The 19,457-nt window shown below is 31.5% G+C and overlaps 2 protein-coding genes across 2 annotated transcripts; both read right to left on the reverse strand.

Annotated features, from left to right (window-relative positions):
- Window positions 1–7,338: 7,338 nt before the first annotated feature.
- LOC117907180 lies at window positions 7,339–8,141 on the reverse strand. The gene has a single exon (XM_034820622.1). It carries the CDS (start codon window positions 8,110–8,112, stop codon window positions 7,588–7,590), a length of 525 nt encoding a protein of 174 aa, XP_034676513.1. The 5' UTR covers window positions 8,113–8,141; the 3' UTR covers window positions 7,339–7,587.
- Window positions 8,142–10,696: 2,555 nt separating this feature from the next.
- LOC117906223 (39S ribosomal protein L41-A, mitochondrial) lies at window positions 10,697–13,666 on the reverse strand. The gene is made up of 4 exons (XM_034819197.1): window positions 13,584–13,666; window positions 13,345–13,491; window positions 12,587–12,651; window positions 10,697–10,987 (listed from the first exon to the last, which is right to left on the reverse strand). The coding sequence occupies exons 2-4, from the start codon at window positions 13,487–13,489 to the stop codon at window positions 10,904–10,906; spliced, it is 294 nt and encodes a 97-aa protein (XP_034675088.1). The 5' UTR covers window positions 13,490–13,491; window positions 13,584–13,666; the 3' UTR covers window positions 10,697–10,903.
- Between the last annotated feature and the right edge of the window lie 5,791 nt (window positions 13,667–19,457).

The raw sequence follows: 19,457 nt of genomic DNA on the forward strand, positions 1-19,457 counted from the left end.
TAACATCATAATACTCATTCTTAGCTATTACACTTGATCGCACCGCCTCCATCCAAACACTGCCCTGTACCCAACACAAACATACAAAACCAAAACTAATAAATAAAAGAGGTTCCGTTTCACGATGCCCTCATGCCTCCACTTTTAAGCCACCCCTTCTGTTTTTTCTATCCGTAACATGTCATATGCAAATTATTTTTCCTTTCAATTATTTCTTCAATTTGTCTTATGCTTTTGTATGAAGCTAAATGAAAATTTCTCAAAGCTTCAATCATTTATCCTTGTCCTTTATTATTTGGTTATTAGTTTCGGAGTTGTTCTATGATTACCATAACGACCCTCAGAATCGTGAGCGAGAAAAATGCTCAGTCCACCGCATGGTAGGGAGGGACTGTTTGGTGAAAAGTTCAACAGCCCGTGCCAGAAGACTGTCAGCATATGACTTTTAGCCATGGCTTGATTTTGCGCTCTTTCTTTTCTAAATATTAACACTAGACTTAATATCACGATAGTCATAATTATTGTTATTTGGAAGAACCTGGTACAATGGAAGGGAAATCATTCTACAATCCACGTATTTTTTATTACCCATGTGTCGATGAATTTTTTATTCATCTCTTGTAAGTTACGTTATTTATCCTATTTTATTTTATTAAACCATTAATATAATATTAAAAATAAAATGATAGTTCATTTTGTCGGCTCCAACTCAACTAAATAAAATAAAAATATATTTAATTCATTATATCAATTTATTCCAATTTCTTATCTAAGTAATGATTTGTGGGAAAAGTAAGTTTTGACCCGCTAATACCAAAATATAATTTTAAAAAATCTCAATTTTTTTAAAATCAATATTATCTTCATATATTTAAAAATAAACATAATTTTTAATAAGTCATATAATTATTTTCTAAAATATTCGTTTTATTTGTTATGTCGTTAATAATAATTAACAACCAGACTCTTCCAAAAAAATGTTTCTTTTTATTTAAAATATGTTGTTTATTATTTTTATTATTATTATTATTTGGATTATTTTTCTCTATAAAAAAACACCTCATAGGAAAAGTTGGGAAAATAAGCATTTTATAGCAAATATGAGATAATTTGAAGAGTGTGACATTAAAAGTTATTACATATGGTGTAATGTAAATAAGTTTGAGTTTTGTTATGAATAAGATTTATAGTTTTTCTCATGGTTTATTTAAGAATTTTTTTCATTAAAGCTTCTAATATCCACACTCTTCAAATTACCATACATTTGTTATAAGATACTTTTTTATGTTTAAAAAAATTCTAAACTTTTCGTATGGGGTGTTTGTTTACGAATAAAAAAATCTCAAATAATAATAATAATAAAACATATCTAAAATGAAAGAAAATATTTACGTGAGAATTTAATTGTCTCTTGGTGTTGATGACATGATAAGTAAAGTGAACACTTTTAAAGATAATTATATAATTAATTAAAAAATGCTTGTGTTTTAAATTATATTTAAATAAATGAAAATAGTGTTGATTTAAAAATTTCGATGTTTTTCTTTCATATGTTTTCGTATTTATGAGTCAAAACTCATTTTTTCCTATTATTTTAAAGGTTGTGTAATAATTTTTAATTATTATATATCAATCTTATAATTTATAATAAAATATAATTAATAGCATTAACTCTCTACGTTGCCACTAGTTAAGACAAGCGTGACATTGGGGTAAATTTAAAGAACTTTTTATGTAAGAACAAAAAAAAACACATATTGGCATTTTCCATCTTTTCCTAATAAATTGGATCCTTCCAAGCAACTAAAACATGGGTTACACCCCTATGGGTGAAGCCGACACGTGCCGAATAATTAAATCTCCACCCATCTTGACCAATAAGTACACAAGATTGTAAAAGATACGTCTCTAAGGTGCACATATACAACCTTGTTGTACTGTGGTTATGGTACGCAAGCATATAAATTGAAGATTGCTTTTGACATAACTTTCTTAAAGATGATTGCGGTGCCGCCTTTATTAGAGCATTTACGACATTTCATGTTCTTTCTTTTTTTTTAAATAAATATATTTGTTTTTTGGTTTGAAAGGATTTCTTTTGACGTGTTACCAATGCAAGGAATCCATCACACACGTGGCTCGCATTCACCGGTGCGAATGGAATCCTGATCACAGTCAGCGTAATCTTCGATTAGAAATTAAAAGGCACGTGGCGGAAGATCAAAGGATGTCTTGAAAGCATAATAAATAGCACATGGGTCCCCTGCCTGTCACAACACGTCTTCACGGTAATGGGCAGCTGCCATCAAGAAAAGAACAAAGCACATGCATATGAAAAGGCAGTCCATCCGGCATCCATCATTCTGAGATCTCAGCCGTTGATGCCTCATTCCCAATTATGATCACATGTGATCCGAGCTGTGACCCATACCAATTATCAAACACGGTAATTCATATTATTTTTTTGACAACTTTATCCTTCAATTGTATTTAATTCTAGAATCCCCAGTCGACAATGTGGAGAAACTAAACCAAAAGTGTGTTTTGGACTTCCAGTTTCCATGATACCATATCGGACGGTAACAATGGCGAGGGTTGACCAACATTAAAGAACTTTGGATCCAGTGGTTGAGATTTTCAATAACATGTTTGGGAAAGCGGGTTGTTTTTGTAGAATTAAGGGTCACGTCAACCCACTTGTTTCCACATAGAATACCCATTTTGCGAGGAGAGATGTCAATGGCGTCAAAGAATTTTTAGATCCAAATTAACTCACGAAAGAACGATGATTGAGGCTTCGAATGAGTGAACAAGACTTGTATAGCGTGCACGACATATGAAGGGGGTAATTTTTGTAAACGAAAACGTTACACACACGAATCAATAAGCCATATCATAGACATCATATCCATATTCATATGAGAAAAAAAAAGACCTTAAACCTTTAAATATAAGATATGCAACTGTGACCTACCCATAGCAATAGTGAATCTTTTGTTTTTTGGGTGGGCGGGGAGTAGGTGTATGTACCCTTCTAAGGATAAACAATGGAAGAGGAGATGGTCCTAAGGGGAAATGAACTTAGTCACTAAACATGTCGATATAATAATTACTATCACCAATGTCCAAAGTTTTTCTTTAGTTGGAATCATAATTGGGCATTTTCGAGGGGTGGAGATTGCTTACCTAACACATGAGGCATGGCACACAAGAACTTGTTTGGGCATAGAGTGGGAGTGAACCTCAATCGTTTTCGGTTCGGCAAGGGAAGTTGGATATCAATTACAACCAATGGGAGCAAAACCAATTTAAGTGACGCTCAGCAGAGCAGGTCTTATAATTTTGATTTTAAATATATTTTTTTTTTTACACAAAAATAGAAGATGAATTCAAACTAAGTACTTAAAGTTATGCATAAAAAGTGGCATATGTTTAGGAGGACTTGGCTCGAATTAAGTGGGGCAAAAATCAAGTGAGTGAAAAAGGAGTTTTTCGTATGCGCAGTCATCAGTGGATGTTTCGAGTGGTAGACATTGCTTGCATAACAGAGGACACGAGAAACAAAGAGATAAATGGAGCACAAAAAATAAAGATGAATGGAAACGCTGTATTGAGCATCGCCTGTAACTAATGTCGTATTTGTCTGTCTTTGGCACTACACTGATGCCTTAGTACCAGACCATTTTATGATTCTTATAATACTCCTAATGCCCAGGTAATAATGCATGTTTTACCTCTTTCATTACTGGTTTATCAGATTGGATCGTGAATGTTTGAGCTTGATTTCCACAGGAGGGTCAGCTTCAAAGCCGCGTGGGACACGGAGGCCTGGGCATCATACCAGTGTCCAGCCTTCCAGGGCATCCACAAAATGGCAGAATATTTTGTTCTTCTGTCACATTCCTTATATTTGAATGAGGACATGGAATCTTAGTAGGTGAGTTCTCGATATCTGCCACGTCCTTTCATTCCTTCCCCACACTAATGGGCTCCGATTTTCAGAAAACAATGCCTACCTTGCAAAGGGGTTTCACTTCGCTGCCCTCCACAAAAATATTGTTATAAACTTATGTTTTCCAATTAAATTAGCTTATGTTCTTTTCAATGCACTTATATTCATTTATTTGGACACAATTTTCAATGAAATTAATAGGTTTTAAACTTACTTTTACAAAGCTTTTTGGGCATTTGCTAATGTGTTTAATTTGACCACTCCAATCTTTTTCTTTTTCTTATTATTTTTATAAAAATTAGTAATTGTTAATGTGATGGGTTTGTAGACTGAGGAGGGATGGAGGAATTGTCCAAGGAGAGATCACAGCACTGAGAGAATTTGTTCCATGTGAATGGCTTCAACAAGCACCGTTTCGCTTCTATTAAAACGACAACCTTTCATTATTGAAAGGAAGGCCCGATCTCATCTTTCTTAACCGAACGCACCGACTTGACGTGCATGCCTTCAAAAAGACAAAGAGAGCGGAGGAGAAACAAACGAGCACAGGGTAAGCCCATTCAATATCCGAACAAATTCAAAAATCTTTCTTATATTGAAAGTAGATCCAAGGGTTAGAAGATAAAATTATTGATGATTTCTTACTCAGAAGATATTTTATGATAAACTGCATTGAATATAGAACAAAAAAGAAACCAGATTTTCAACCATTCTACAGGCCCTATCATGATACTCTCGAGGCAAAGGCAAAGCAAGAGGTCCTGGTTTGCTAACAAAAAGACAAAAAACAAAGACTGAGGAGTAGATGGTCAGAAAAATGAAATTTTGTAGGGAACCACCCTGACCCACCAACCCTTCTAGGCTTCTGCAAATTGGGCTTTGGGATATTATCCACCAAACTTAATTTTCTTTAAGTGGGCTTTGGGGATATTCCATTCTTCGGGTTGGGGATACGGTCTCATTGTTATCCAGATTGAAGGCCCAATACGAAGGATTCTACCCAATCTAGCTAGTTGTCAGCTCGACAGCTACAAGGGAGAAGTGGTCAAATTCTAAAGGAGATCCTAGTTGAGACTTGAGAGCCATGATGCTTCCGACATGATTCCATTTCCACTAAACAACTCTCCCGATGCGATTGGCATCCAGAGGGGCAAGTTAATATTTTAGTAACAACACCTACACGACCTCTGGTCAATCCTTGGAGTCAAAGTGGAATAAAAGGAGAAAAATTATTAGGGTTCCCTTCACAGAAAATTTGAGGAAAATTTTAGTATCTGAATTTTCTACATTTCGGTTCTAATTTTTGTGGAAAAGTGGGCTGTTGGGTCATGTTTGGCTATGTTTGGTTTCATAAAATTTGAGGGAAAATGTGAAGAAAAAAAAAATGAGAGAAAAAGTAGAAATAATATAAAAATATATATTTAAATTTAATAAATTATTTTTGTTTGTTTCTTTAAACCCATTTTATTTCTTTCCCCCTATTATTAAAAAATTAAATAATTTTAAAATATATAGATTTTTGATAAAATTTTAATTATATTTTATTTTCTTTCCTTAATACTTTTCGAAAACTAAATATAGTCTTATAAACCCCCATGTGCGACTCATTTTCATGCAGCTTGTTTTGCCAGGTGGAGGACTCTTTGAGAGCGACGTGTTGCCCCGAGATTGGTCTTCAAAGAATCACAATAGTGGATTTGAGATGCAATAAGAATGTGACACCTATCAAGGAGAATTAGGGGGAGCATGTTTTCAGTTATAGGCAGCAGGCTGTTGTCTGGAGAGGAGGGTGATTTTTGGTTAGTGGGTTTCAAAGATATTTTTCTGGGGAGGTTAGCTTGGGGAAGAAGTAACAGAGAAGTTTGAGCGGGCTAGAGGGAGTTGTTTGGGTAGCAAGCTAGAGGGGAATTGGAGAAGGGAGACTGCGAGAGAAGGTGGGTGAGTCGGATGGCTGGTTGCTTGAGAGAAAAGGCAACTGAAAGTTGAAACAGAGAAAAGAAAAAAAATGTTCTCAGGTCATCACTCAGGTACATTATTTGTCTCTCATATTCATTCGGGTATTTTATTATGATTTTCATTCGGTATTCATTTATTTACTTATCAATCACCGTATTTACTTCATTTTATTAGTACAAAACCGTTTTTAGGGACTTAGAGGAGTATTACGGTCTTTACTGTACCTTTCCGATAAGTAACCTGACCCTCGAACTCAATCCGATTTTTCACAGACCATCTTTTCGTGAATAAGGAATTACACTTAGGGTTTTATTTCTTATTTTGTTTACCCTTTAAAAATAAAACAAAAATAAGTGGCAACTCCAAATCATTTTCTTAAAAATAAAATAATTTTCGAATAAAAAAACTAATTTCGTCATCGAGTGGAAACGCATGAGCCGAAATATGGGGTCCACAAGTCTTTATCAAATTTCAAATTCTTCTTTATTAACAAATTCATTAAAGAAGCTAAAATTTGGTTGCCTAATAAAATAAAATTAGAAAAATATAAATATGTGCAAATGAGAAAAACTTGAATTATGAAGCGTGTTGAATCAATTTTGATCTGTTATTATTTATTTATTTTTGTCAGATTAATCTATTTTTGAGTTCTAAATTAATTATTTTAAAAAATTATTAGACGTATTAAGAAATTTAAAATCTTAAATATCTCTTAATTTGAAGTTCACATACCAGTTTTAATCCACGAACTTCTAATGATGATTGGATTTTTCTCAGTTCCATTGAATTAAAAAAAATTAATAGACTTAAATAGCATATTATACAAAATAGATGCTCAATGGTAAAAAAAATAAAAAAATAAAAACTTCCAAAAAAATCATATCTTTGTTTCTGTGAGAAGGGATTAGAAATCATGTGAACAGCTACATATTTTGTTTCAGCACGGGTTTAAACTTGGAAATTAATACACGAGGAAACTGCCACGAGGTTGGTCCCCGGAATTTTGCCCTTTTAATATTGTTAAGACTTAAGCATGCAAGGTTGGACTTTAAAAAACCCTAGGAAATTGCCATGAAGTTGGGGCTGGAGGCTTTTACAAGCTGTCACCTTATAGGCTAAGACAGGCCTTTGAATAAGAAAATTCTCAACGTCTTCCAAAAGTAGGGTGGACCGACAGTTGAACATAGGACCAGAAGAAATTTCGCGGATCGGGGAAGGAGGCCCTCAGTCGTATCCTACATCAACACCCCAATCCTTATATGGAATTTTTGTCTTATCATTCCATCCAGACAAAATCAAAACTTCTCTTTTGGGTTAGAGATATGTGTATTTTTACGAAACTCTTATTTCTTAATCCCCACAGGTGAAGAGGATGCAGAACTCAAAATTTAAATGAATGCTTTCCTACCTACAATTTCATGAGTTCAAAATGACAAAGAGATCAATCAAGGAGCTTTTTTTTTTTTCCTTTCCTTTCATGTAATCCCCCAAGAGGGATCAATACACAAACGTAACAATTATATATACACACACAAACAACACACTGTCTCACTTTTTTATTCCAATACTTTGGAGATTGAACTAAATTTTACTTTCCTGTTGTGTTGTAAATCTAATGGTTGCACCTTCATCTATCAAAAAAATGGAAAATGAAAATTTTTGTTTTTGAGGAATCTGCCCTATCGAATCCTGGTAGCGCCAATTCCTACCCTTTCTCTCACCGTCCTTGAGTACACCAAAACCTCTTCTGTTCTCTTAGCCCTGGGACGAAGCAGCTTCGACCAAAACCCGCTTTTCTTGTTACGTTGGCTTGCATCCCCAGTTCGCATGCGCGTAACAAAAGCCACTGATCTGCTCTTGGTGAGCATGTTTTTCCCACTTAACAAGAAAGAGAAGGAGCCTTTTGCATCGGAATCAAAGCGATAACGCTGCATGGGAGACGAACAAGAAGAAGCCTCTGAAGAAGAATAATGGGAGGAATAAGAGGACAGAGAAGAGGATGAAGAAGCAGAAGCCACGGTGGTGGAGGCACTGCGTGAGCTGGTGGAGAGCTGAGAGAGTCTTTCCCTCAGACAAATGGAGCAAACGCCTGGTGATTGCCGGTGTTTTGGGTGCTTCCTGCAAAGAACTTCCGACTTCGATCTGCCGCCCATCTGATCCCTTGATCTCCTGCGATATTCCATGTTGTTCATGACTGCAAACATATATGTTTTTGGGGTGTGCGGTGGTTTTTTATACGCATATACATAGATATATATATATATACATAAGGCATCAGAGGGGGTGCATTTCCATGAAACTTCATGTGGGTTGCGTCGTGTCTTCATGAAATGGGCCTTTTGGACTGAGCGTGAGTTTGAAAATTTGAGTGAGAGGACTAAACGGAGGGCTGGGATGGATAGGAGGTGGCGTGGGGTCCAGTTGAGGTACGGAGTCGGTGGCTGGGATCAAGTTTGTGGAAAGTAAAACAAGTATGAATCTTTTTTATTGTGGGGGCGGCGTGGAAATCTGGCGGAGTAGCCACGTTAGAAAAAAATAGAAAACGGAGCCTGGACACCTCCAATTCAAATAAACTACGAAGTATAGAAAACGGCACCAGTAAACGCACCTTGCGTGGGAAATTTGTATCCATTGCTCTTGTCTTGTGTACTACGTTAACAACGTTATTCTCCAGCAACTAAGCTTTTATATCACCTTCCTTCCATGTAAATACTCTACCCCATAAAATTGTATTTTAATACTCGTAAATGTATTGGATAAAGCTTGAGTTCAAACTCATTCCATTTCACAGGGAGCTTGTTGTCGTTGATTGCCTGAATCCACGAAAGCAGAGTGCTGTAAATAAATTCATGTTATGTGTAGCAATGGAGACCACAAGCTTAGTTCTTAGGACTAGTTCTCCCATGGATATAGCTGATTCTTAGGACTAGTTCCTCTATGACTATATCTTCTTTCTTGGACTTGTCACGCATCACTACATCTACTTTCTTGCGATTTTTTAAAACTTCTCCATCATGAATTATTTTATATTAAAACTCAGTGACATGCAAATATTTAGGAGGTAGAGGAGATTGTCTTTGTTTTTTTTTTTTTTTTCATTTATAATAACAATAATAAATCTTATCCACGTTCAAGAAGGAAAATTGATGTGTGGTTCACGTATGCATCTTTCTCTGACTTTTTTTTTTTTTTCTCAAAAATGCAAATATGTATAAATAAAGAGATTTTTAGGAAAATATTTATTTATTTTTTTTAGCTTATTCATCATATAAAACATTTAGATGTTTATTTTTTTAACTTTTTACTGAAAGCAATTTGTTTTCAGAATTTAGATTGTTTGTTTTTTTACTTTTTATGACTTATTATAAACCTTTTACTAAATAAAAAAAATAATATATTGATTTTTTTTAATACTTAATAAAAATAAAATATTATAAAAACAAACAACTTAATATTTAACACTATTAAATATTAATATTCTATTTAAAATTAAGTAAAAAAATAAACTATTAAATATTAATATTTTATTTAGAATTAAGTAAAAAAACAAACACCACCTTCAACTATAAAGACCAAAAAAAGGAACAGAAAAAAGCGTAAAATTAACCTTGAAAATTAGGTCAAAAGAAAGTGGCGACACACACGAGTTGGATCAGGATTTGAGTTGTGGGGTGGGAGGGAAACTCAAATCACCACTTCAACAAATTCAGACAAGAATCTGGACCCAAGATCGGGTGGGTCTTATTGTCTCCATTGATTCATTTTCCAAGGTCTTATCGGATTTAGTGAGCGTAACCATAAAAGTCCATAACGCAGCCTCCATTCGACGATTATTGACTGCAGTAAGTGCATGATTCCAATTGAAACAAAATTTACGAAGAGTGTCAAAGAGGGGTGGCTCATGAACGCGCTGGGAAAATTCCGGAGGGAGAAGAGCAGGTCCAAAATATGACTTGTAAAGGTAATCTCCGACTGCCGAGGCTTCAGTTTGAGATGGGGACATACCATATCATCTCCCACTACTATGCTGTCAATCAGATCGGCTACAGGTAAAAACTAGTGCACTTTTGTCCCCTCTTCGACAAGTCACCCTGACCCAACGTTTTTAATTCCACTTACATATCAGATTATCATAGATTTCCGGCACTTGAGTCAATAACTTAGAGTCATCAATTAGAGCACTTGGCCATTTTTTTCAAGCTAATACATATTCAATTCCGCACATTTGGATAGGAAAACACCTTTTAATTTGCCCCCGTTTTATAAGGCTAATTGATTGCATAGAACAGAAGTGAAAACCCAAAATCTCGCAACCACCATTTGTGTCAGAGTGGCTGTCAAAAGATTCTAAATTTCTTCTATTCTTTTCCCACCACTACTCAGCAATTGGACAGAGCTTACAGGTGTTCCAGATCCGATCGCTAGGGGAAATGAACCTGCCAGCTCAATTTACCTGATTCCCAAACAGCCACTACAAACCACAAATTTAGGTAGACCAGTCCCAAAGAATCACGTCAGAAAATATTTAGCATATGCTGCTTTTGGTTGCTATGGAAAAAGAATATTTTCAAATTTTCGATGGCTTTTCCTCCATCCCAATAATTAATCAAATCATTTAGCAACTTATGAAATTGATCAGTTTGAATGTCAATATGAATTTCCTCAACCTCAAATTTTCAAATGAATTTCAGCCTATGATAGCTTGCTGATCCATGACAGCTGGTAATTGTTTTATGAGCCAAAGCAGTCACCCACCATCCTCAGCCCCAACATCCTCCACATCCCAAGTGGAACCAAAAACAAATTTTATGATATAACAGGGAATACAGCACAAGAATCCAACTGCATTAATATAGTTTTGCCATCATTCAATGGCATCATCTGTTATGCACATTCCATTGGCAAGCAAGGAGGACAATTCTCTGGATAAAAATCACTATAGCCATTAAACAATTAAATCGAAGGGCTGAACCCTCTTTTTCCCACTCCTTTTGCTTACTTAGCTGTATCAGACTGAGCTGCCTCAGTAGCCTCGTTAGTTTTCACTTCTCTTGGGCATTGAGATACATACGGTTTAAGCTGCGAACAACAAAAAATGAGAATCACCAGATGCATATCACTATAGGCATAGACTTCATGCATCGTAATTACGGATAGAATGCCAAGCTGAGACTTCAAATTTAACTTCAAAAAATGAACAGTCCCTGTATATGGATGGCAACACTTCTGTGCCTTATGCAGTTCATATTCTGAGGGCCATCCAATATAAGCCCCATAGAGGAACTCTAGATAGTATGCATGGATCAGGAGTAAAACAAACCATATACAATCTCAAATTCATACACTCGGCATCAGAAAAAGAATGATGAAGTTATGCTTCCTAACAAAATGAGAACAGGTAGCCTCAGGCAAGTATTAGGTGCCATTTCTCAGCATTAATAGCTGCAAAATTGATATGCCAAGTTGAAATTTTTGCTCAGCATTACAAGCTGTAGTTTCCAAAGGGGGCAATTCTCAACATTTTTTCCATATAATCTAGGAGTGTTAATGAAAGAGCTCTAAAATGTTGACCGCTTCAATTTTGAAAGCGTTAAAATTATATTGAAAATCAGGAATCAATGCATTGTTATCTAAAGAGTTTGCATCAACGCTGAAGATTTCTTATTTTTTTTCAAAAACATCTAAAAAAATCAAAACGTTAACCTATTGTTGCCCAGATTTTCTTCATTCTGAAAACTCATAGGTAGAATGAAAAATGAATGCGCTTTTCCCATTAAAATAACAGCCCATTGATCCCCATGACTTTGATGCAATGAAGAACAAAATGAAAATAATCACTGAATTTTTATCTTGATTTATCTTTGGGTTTGGTAAGGAATTTGATAAAGATGCATAATTAGGAAACTGATTTGATTAGCATCAAATTGATTCTTGAACCATGTTTTCCAAGGTTAGTTGAAAAAGAAAGGTTGGTATCACTTCTTGCCACTCAAAAACTGATACAAACAACAATGAATGTATAGTCGAAGTCTCCTTAATTTATGAAAAATCATCTTTAGCCAAAGTGGTCTTCTAACATTCCTAATTGGATTAGAATCTTAAAGGCAAATGCCATTGGTCACAGGTTCTCCATACTGATGTGTTTCCACAAAGGAAAAACAATCTCATAGAAAAAGCTTTAATCTATAGAATATGCATGTATAACAAAAAACAAATTGAAAAACATCTCTCTTAGACTTTCCAATTTTATTAACTTTATTTTGAATCCAAATAAGCATAGGTGTGAAGGAAAAGGCACAAAAAATCCTGTGAACACAAGCTTGGAATCTGCTAGCCCTAGAGCATCCCAAGGCAAAACCCAATCTACCACATGGGTCCAACCTACACTAATTCCTCTGGTAGTGTAAACTGCCAACTATAAAAGTGGGTGATAAAAAATAATAATAAAAATAAAAGATAAAAAATCTGCAAATTCTTTCCAACAGATCATAGAATGATAAAGGATCAGAGAATTTTTCCAACCTAAGTCAGGTCCATTTGCAAACATGGGAGATCAGTAAACTTGATCAACAAACCACACATCAACATGCCATTTTTAAAGCAGACATTCAAAATAAAGTGCTTTGAAAACAAACTCCCCTAAGGAAAATCTAAGGTAAAAAGGACTGATCTGTGTACCTTGAAGTCAGTCAAATCAGGAACTACATAGTTCGGCAATTTCTCTTGCATCAAAACATATCCACCTGCACCAAAAGGATAAATTAGTAAGTCTTAGATGGATAGAAGTAATTAGATTCAAGCACCAAATAGGAGGTGAACCAGATAAGTTAGTACATTACAAACAACAAAACCAAATACTTGAGCATTCACAGTTGTAACAAATGCAACACATTATACTTCCTTATTCTGTTATTGATTCTCTGTTTCGCAATTTCATGAAATCAAAATGACACACTTTATATTGCATGGGTGTGGCTATCAAAGCGGAATTGACACCCTCACAAAGTGGCAGGGTTAAGAAACTTTAAAAATTAGGATTCGAAACCTAAAATTCAACTCAACCCAAAACCCAAACATGTGAAATTCGCTACTGGGTTCCTGGCACTATTGTACACAATCGCACCATACTACTCTGCATTGTTCGTGAAAAGAAAAGGAAACCATGCCTCAAATGCCGCATCAAGAAGAAAATTTCTTCAAATCAAAATTTGATGATATTTGATATATCAAAGACTGTAATTGGAAAAATGCTGAGCCAAAATGTGATATTTCATAATTCAGAAAAGAATGCGAGGCAATTCAAATGGGTGTTATAGGTCTAGACAGTCATTTTGCCATGAGAAAACCAAAAAAAAAAAAACAAACAAACAAAACAAAAACGAGAAAAGAAAATGAAACGAGTCAAACAAAATGAGATGAGAATGATGAAAGTGAACCTTTGCGGGTATGGAAACCAGTGGGCTTGCAATTCTTTCCCTTGTAGTAATCTCGCGGGGCTCTTTTGGAAGAGAGAATGTCAAGGGACGATGTTCGCTTTCTTCTGAACGCTCTTCCGATCCCCAATATCAGTCCCAGCGCCATTCCTACCTCAACCCCACACAATCTCTGTTAATTTCAATTTTACAACTTCTACACCATTTCATCAGCTTAAAGTTAGGGTTAGGGTTAGGGTTACCTGTTGTTTGAGTTCCTCGTCTCTCCCTGTTTCCTCGACTCAAGCCAAGCGAAAACTGAAAACCTAGGACAATCCTCTTTTTTTTTTTCTTTTTCTTTTTTTTCTTTTTTCCTTTTTCTACATTTCTAGCAAATTTTAAAAAAAAATGAATAATTTGTTAAATTAAAATAAAAATTAGCACTAATGGATATATTTATAATATTTGGTAATTACATATTATAAATCCATTGTCTAATTTTAAAACGAAAGCTGGGATAAGTTGTACTCGATGAAGATTTTTTTTAAAAAAATTAACTAATATTTAACTTTTTCAATTGAAAAAAATTAAATCGAGTGTTATTTCCTATAAAACGACTCATTATTCTCATTTTAATGTAATAACTAAGGTATCCTTATTTAATATTTTTAGAAATTAAAAAAGTATTAAATAATTTTTAACATTTTTATCTCAAAACTATTAGGAAAATAAACTTATTTAATCATAAAATATATATATATATATATATATAATATACATCATAAAACTCATTTGGATAACAGATAGATTTTTATATTTGAGAATTGATACACTCGGTATCATTTAATTAAATAAGTGATTATTGACATTAGTTATGAAATGAAAACAAAATATACCATAAAACTCGACAATAGATAAATTTTTATATTTTAGAATCATACTATTGGTATCATTCAATTAATTAAGCAATTATTGATATTAGTTATGAAATGAAAGCAAAATAAATCATGTAAAATTAAACAACAAAAATGCTAAAAATATAAAATGTATATATTTTTTATTAAAATTTCATCAAAAAAATTCAAAAAACATTTTAAAAATAATTAAAAAAATCATACTACAAAAATTTTTAGACTATATTTGTTTCTAGAATATTTGAGGAAAAATGAAAGAAGAAAAAAATAGAGAGAAAAAATGGAATGAAAGAAAAAATAAAATTGAAGTTGATGAATTATTTTTCACTTTAAAACCAAATTTGAGATAACTATTTTCCAACACATTTTTTTTCTTTTCTTAATATTTTTCAAAAACCAAACATAGAGTTAAGAATTTTAGAATTTTTTTGCTACAAAACTTGAATAATAAAATAAATAAATAAACAACAATTGCACTAATAATTTTTAGATTTTTTCAAAAAATTATTACTGGAGATTTGGAGGAGTCATAAAGTATCCCTACATAAAATCTAAGTAATAATTAAAAAACAAGTTATTATCTACAATTTAAAGTATGTCATATAATTTATTATCATTAAAACCAAACACAAACTCCATGTAAATCATTAAATAAAGGGTTTATTACATTTTACCCCCTCTAACATATAACATGTTTTGCATATTACCTCATCAAGCAATATGCCCTTCATACTTCATAATAACATGCAATGTACATTTTTTAACAAACGGTGTTACATTTTTTTATAGAAGACGAATGTATTCACCACATGACCTATTTAAATGAGGGCAAAAGAGTAATTTTGTAACCAAAGCAAAACCCCTCTCGCCCTTCTCCTCTTTCTTAGCGTTCACTCCTCTCCTCTTGCCGTTCCTCTTGCTAAATCTCCAAATTATAGTTAAAACCCTAAAATCTCAAAAAAGTTAATGCAAGTATTGAAGAGATGACATTGAAGAGAAGACATGGAGTTTAATGATATATTTTTTTGTCTTGTAATCTCTTCAGTGACTAGAAAAATCTCGGCAAAGAGAGTTAGGGTTAGAGTTTCCTTTTGATGTTTTAGAGAATTTTGATAAAAATTAGGGTTCTTTTTTTAACTCGAAGAAAATGAATGAATTTTTTTATGTAATGCTCCAGTTTGTTGTTTTAAAATAGGGTTTCGTTTCGATGTTTTAGAGAAGTTGAGGAAAATTTACGGAAACTTATCTTCAGTTTGTTATGGCATTTTATTTATTTTTTTCCTTTTAAATTTGGGGGAAATTTGATTAGTTGATATTAATTTATTTCTTTGTAGGTATGCTTAGTTTTTAATTGTTTTTTCAAGCATCAAGTGAATTTTTTTTATTTTTTTTACTTAATGATTGATGTTTCGTTTAATTCTGTTTTTATTTTTGTTGAACATCTTTGTTTTTCATTCATTGCTTCCACAGTCTCTTACAATTTTGTTTTTTCTCAATTTCATTTGGATTTGTGCTTGTTTTGACATAAAATGTTTTTGGACATATATCAAAGATTTTTTTTTTGTTGGTGAATGGCCTAGGTTTCTGGATTATGAAAGGTTTTCCTCAAAAGTATTTTTCGTCAAACAATCAATGAAACCTTTTTTAGCTTCTTGGTTGCCCTGTCCACCATTAGGTAAAAGAGTTTGTTTGATTATCTTTTTTCATTTTTATTTTTTATGAATCTGTTTATTTTTTAAGATATTGCAAATGTGTTTGGTCAAGCTTGTTTGGTTGTCGATGAAATGTGGTTTCTAAAAATGAAGAAATGAAAAAGGAAGGTTGGGTTAGGGTTTTGGGGTTTTAAAATGAAATGACTCTTTTACCTTCACGTATTATAAAATGACCATTGTGTCATCAATTACGCAAAAAACACATGTCATTCCGTCGAAAAATGCAACGTTGTGACTCATAAAATAAATATTGTATGCAATTATAAAGCTTGGAAAGTATATTACTTGATTTTGAACTTGAGTGGGCAATGTGCAAAACAAGATATGAGTTGGGGGTAAAGGGCAATGAACTATTAAATAAATTAAATTTTACAAAAAAAGAAAAAAAAGAAAAATGAATAGTAATCTAAATAACTATAAATTAGTTGTAATTAAATTAATAAATTCAAAATTAAAAAAATATTATAACATACTTTCCCTTTATTTTTTTTATATACATGACTATTTAAGTAACATTAAAAGTAAAACAAATAAAGATTTTATAAATCTATTTAATATCAATATTTATCTATTTTTCCCTTTTTTTTAATTCCATTTAATATTTTTTATCACCCAAGATTTATTTTTTGGTATAAACTTTCGTTTTGGTTTTTAATTTTTTTTTTAAATCTTAATTAAGTAAAAGAAATTTTCATTTTTATTTTTTGTTTCATATTGATTACTTTAATTTATTTATTTTAAAATTTATAAAAAAAAAGTTACAGAATTTTATTTTAATTTTTTTTATTAAATTGATTACTTTTTTTTCCCATATTTTTTATTGTTCCATATATATCATTGTCTTTATAGAGAATTTTAAATAATTTATTTATTAGTTATTCTTATCTTTCCATACTTCTTTATATATTTCATTTCCTTATTTCTATAACATACATTATTCCTTTTATATATATATATATATATATAAAATATTTACTACATATTCCTATTATATTATGACTTTTTTTTTCATTATTTCTTCTATATTCTTTACCAAACCTTGTTTTTTTCATTTTTCTTTATTTTTTATTATACATTTTCACTACCTTTTATCAAAAATAAAAATAAATTTATTAAAATTTTCTATTATGTTCCATGAGTTTTTTTTATATATTATTTCTTTATTATTTAATATATATTATTCACTTCATAGAAAAAAATAAATACTTTATCTACTAAAAATTCTTAATATTTTCCATACATTTCCTCCATTTTCCATACTTTTTATTCTTTAATATATATATATATATATATATTGTGTTTTTTTTCAAAAAGTTTTAAATAATTTATTTATTTACTTATTCTCCTATTTTCATATTTTTTTAAACCTTTTTACTTTTATATTTATTATTCATTTTTATTAATAAATAAATAAATAATTTATTTACTAGAATTTTATTGAAAAGATCCTATGAAACCTCATTTATATCAGAATTTTTTATTTGAGAAGCAAAAAAAAATTCTAAAAGTGGGAGTAAATCACTTTTTCTTTTTTAACACTATGTGGGATTTGATACCCGTCTTGTTTTCTATTTTTAAAATTAAATAATAACTTGTATATAAAATACAAGAATTTTCATAGATTTAGTTAAAAATATAATGGTTTTAAAAATTGTTTAAATTTTATTTTATTTTTGATATAGAAATTTGCTTGGATGACAATATATATATATATATATATATATTTGATTAAAAGCAAAAGAAAACAAAAACAAAAAGAGGAGAATTTCAATTTTAATATATTGATTAAACCCATGAAAAAATAAAACAAAATTAGAGTGATAATTTATATGCTTGTGTTTTATTTTTATAATTTTTTTTTTCTTATGTTGCATTTATAAAGAGTTTTTTTTATTGTTTAATAGAGGATCATAACTGTAATTTTTAATGAGTAGTTAGGTTATATTAAATAAAAGGTTTAAATACACTTTAACCCATCAACCCATATGATATTTTACATTTTGTGCCTTCACATTCAAAATCCACCAACTTTTCTTCAAACCTTTTAAGCACCAACATTACACTTCTTTTGTCGGAAAACATTACATTCATTAAACGTAAATATCACATAAGTGGGGGTAAAATTGTCATTTGAAACAACATGTGGTGTGTGGAGCAATTGAAACTTGAAAGGGTACATAGGAATCGAATTATCACTATCCGTTGAGTTAGCGTAGAAAGTAATGTTGAAAGGAAAATGAAATAGAGATTGATGTAAACCCATCATCTTATGCAACGGAATGATCTTCTTTAAGTTCTTTACATCATGGGAACAATCAAGAACCTAAAAAAAGAAAAAAAAAATTATGCCTTTTATTGGAAAATTATTCTCAAATAAATAGAATTAAGCTCTGAAGCCTTTGTAGTCAATTTCAATTCATCATGTGAAAAAAAACCTAAAAAGGAAAAAAAAAATTGAGAATTATAAGATTTTAGAAAAAAACTATCATTGCAATTCATATCTTTAATCGAAATCTTAATCCTGTTATGTTTGCATTAGGTTTGTGGGTGTTTAGGATTTTAAATGTGATGGAGTAATATGTAAAATATATTAAACATTCAACAAAATATATTTTACTCCTTGTATTTAAAATTTTAAAAATTAATTATATATTTTTAGATATATTTTTATTTTGTTACATTTTAATATTTTATCTCAAATTTCCCTAAAAATATAAAACTTATCATTCTATCTTATGTCTTTAATTTTATTTTATTTTTAAAAGTTTTAAACTTTGAAACTCTTTAATTTTTATTAAAAGTCATTAAGTTAAATCTAAAAAAATTCTTACATTTTATATAGGATTTATTATTATAGACAAATAAAAGACAAGAAATATATCAAGACCAAAACTAAGGTGATGTTTTTTTTTTCTCAATGAAAAAAAAATATTGAAAAAAATTATTTAACTTAATTTTATAAAATATTTTATATGTGTTCTTAAAAGATATATTTGTCCATTACTATTTCATATCCTTCAACTCAATTTGAAGACTTATATGGACCTTTTGTTAATTTGGGGGTCCATCTACCCCCAAAAGATAATTCTCTCAAAAAAATATACCAAATATACCAGTAATTTAATGAGTAATTATGACATCTGCATGATTTTTACCCTAAACTTTCCTCCACCACAGCCATCCTAATACACATTGATTCTTTTTTTTTTTTGTTGGGTGTTTGGTTCTACCACCTAAACTATTTATTTTCTAAGCCGAGATGGATGGGTAAGTTGCATTATGAGCAATCTATTCGATGCCAAAGAGCCTTCTCAATGGCAAGCGCACATCACTTTTATCATGGATCTTCCTTTTAGTTCTTTACACAAGAAACAAGACAAATCCTTGTTAGGCTGCTTTCAAGTAGGCCAAGGCTGTAAGGTGGCCAAAACTTTCCACCAAACCCAATGTGATTTGAATACAAAGAGTAACAATTTTCACCATATTTGCAACAAATTAGTCTAGCCTCATC

Source organism: Vitis riparia, chromosome 18 (genome assembly GCF_004353265.1).
Source record: "Vitis riparia cultivar Riparia Gloire de Montpellier isolate 1030 chromosome 18, EGFV_Vit.rip_1.0, whole genome shotgun sequence".
Taxonomy (NCBI): domain Eukaryota; kingdom Viridiplantae; phylum Streptophyta; class Magnoliopsida; order Vitales; family Vitaceae; genus Vitis; species Vitis riparia.

Bases quoted from the DNA above. Each gene is read 5' to 3' on its own strand.
- LOC117907180 (XM_034820622.1), bottom strand. From the start codon at position 8,112: ATGTTTGCAGTCATGAACAACATGGAATATCGCAGGAGATCAAGGGAT.
- LOC117906223 (XM_034819197.1), bottom strand. From the start codon at position 13,489: ATGGCGCTGGGACTGATATTGGGGATCGGAAGAGCGTTCAGAAGAAAG. The intron at 12,652-13,344 runs GTTCACTTTCAT...CTTTTGGTGCAG, and splicing joins TGGTTTCCATACCCGCAAAG to GTGGATATGTTTTGATGCAA. The intron at 10,988-12,586 runs GTACACAGATCA...TGTTGTTCGCAG, and splicing joins CTGATTTGACTGACTTCAAG to CTTAAACCGTATGTATCTCA.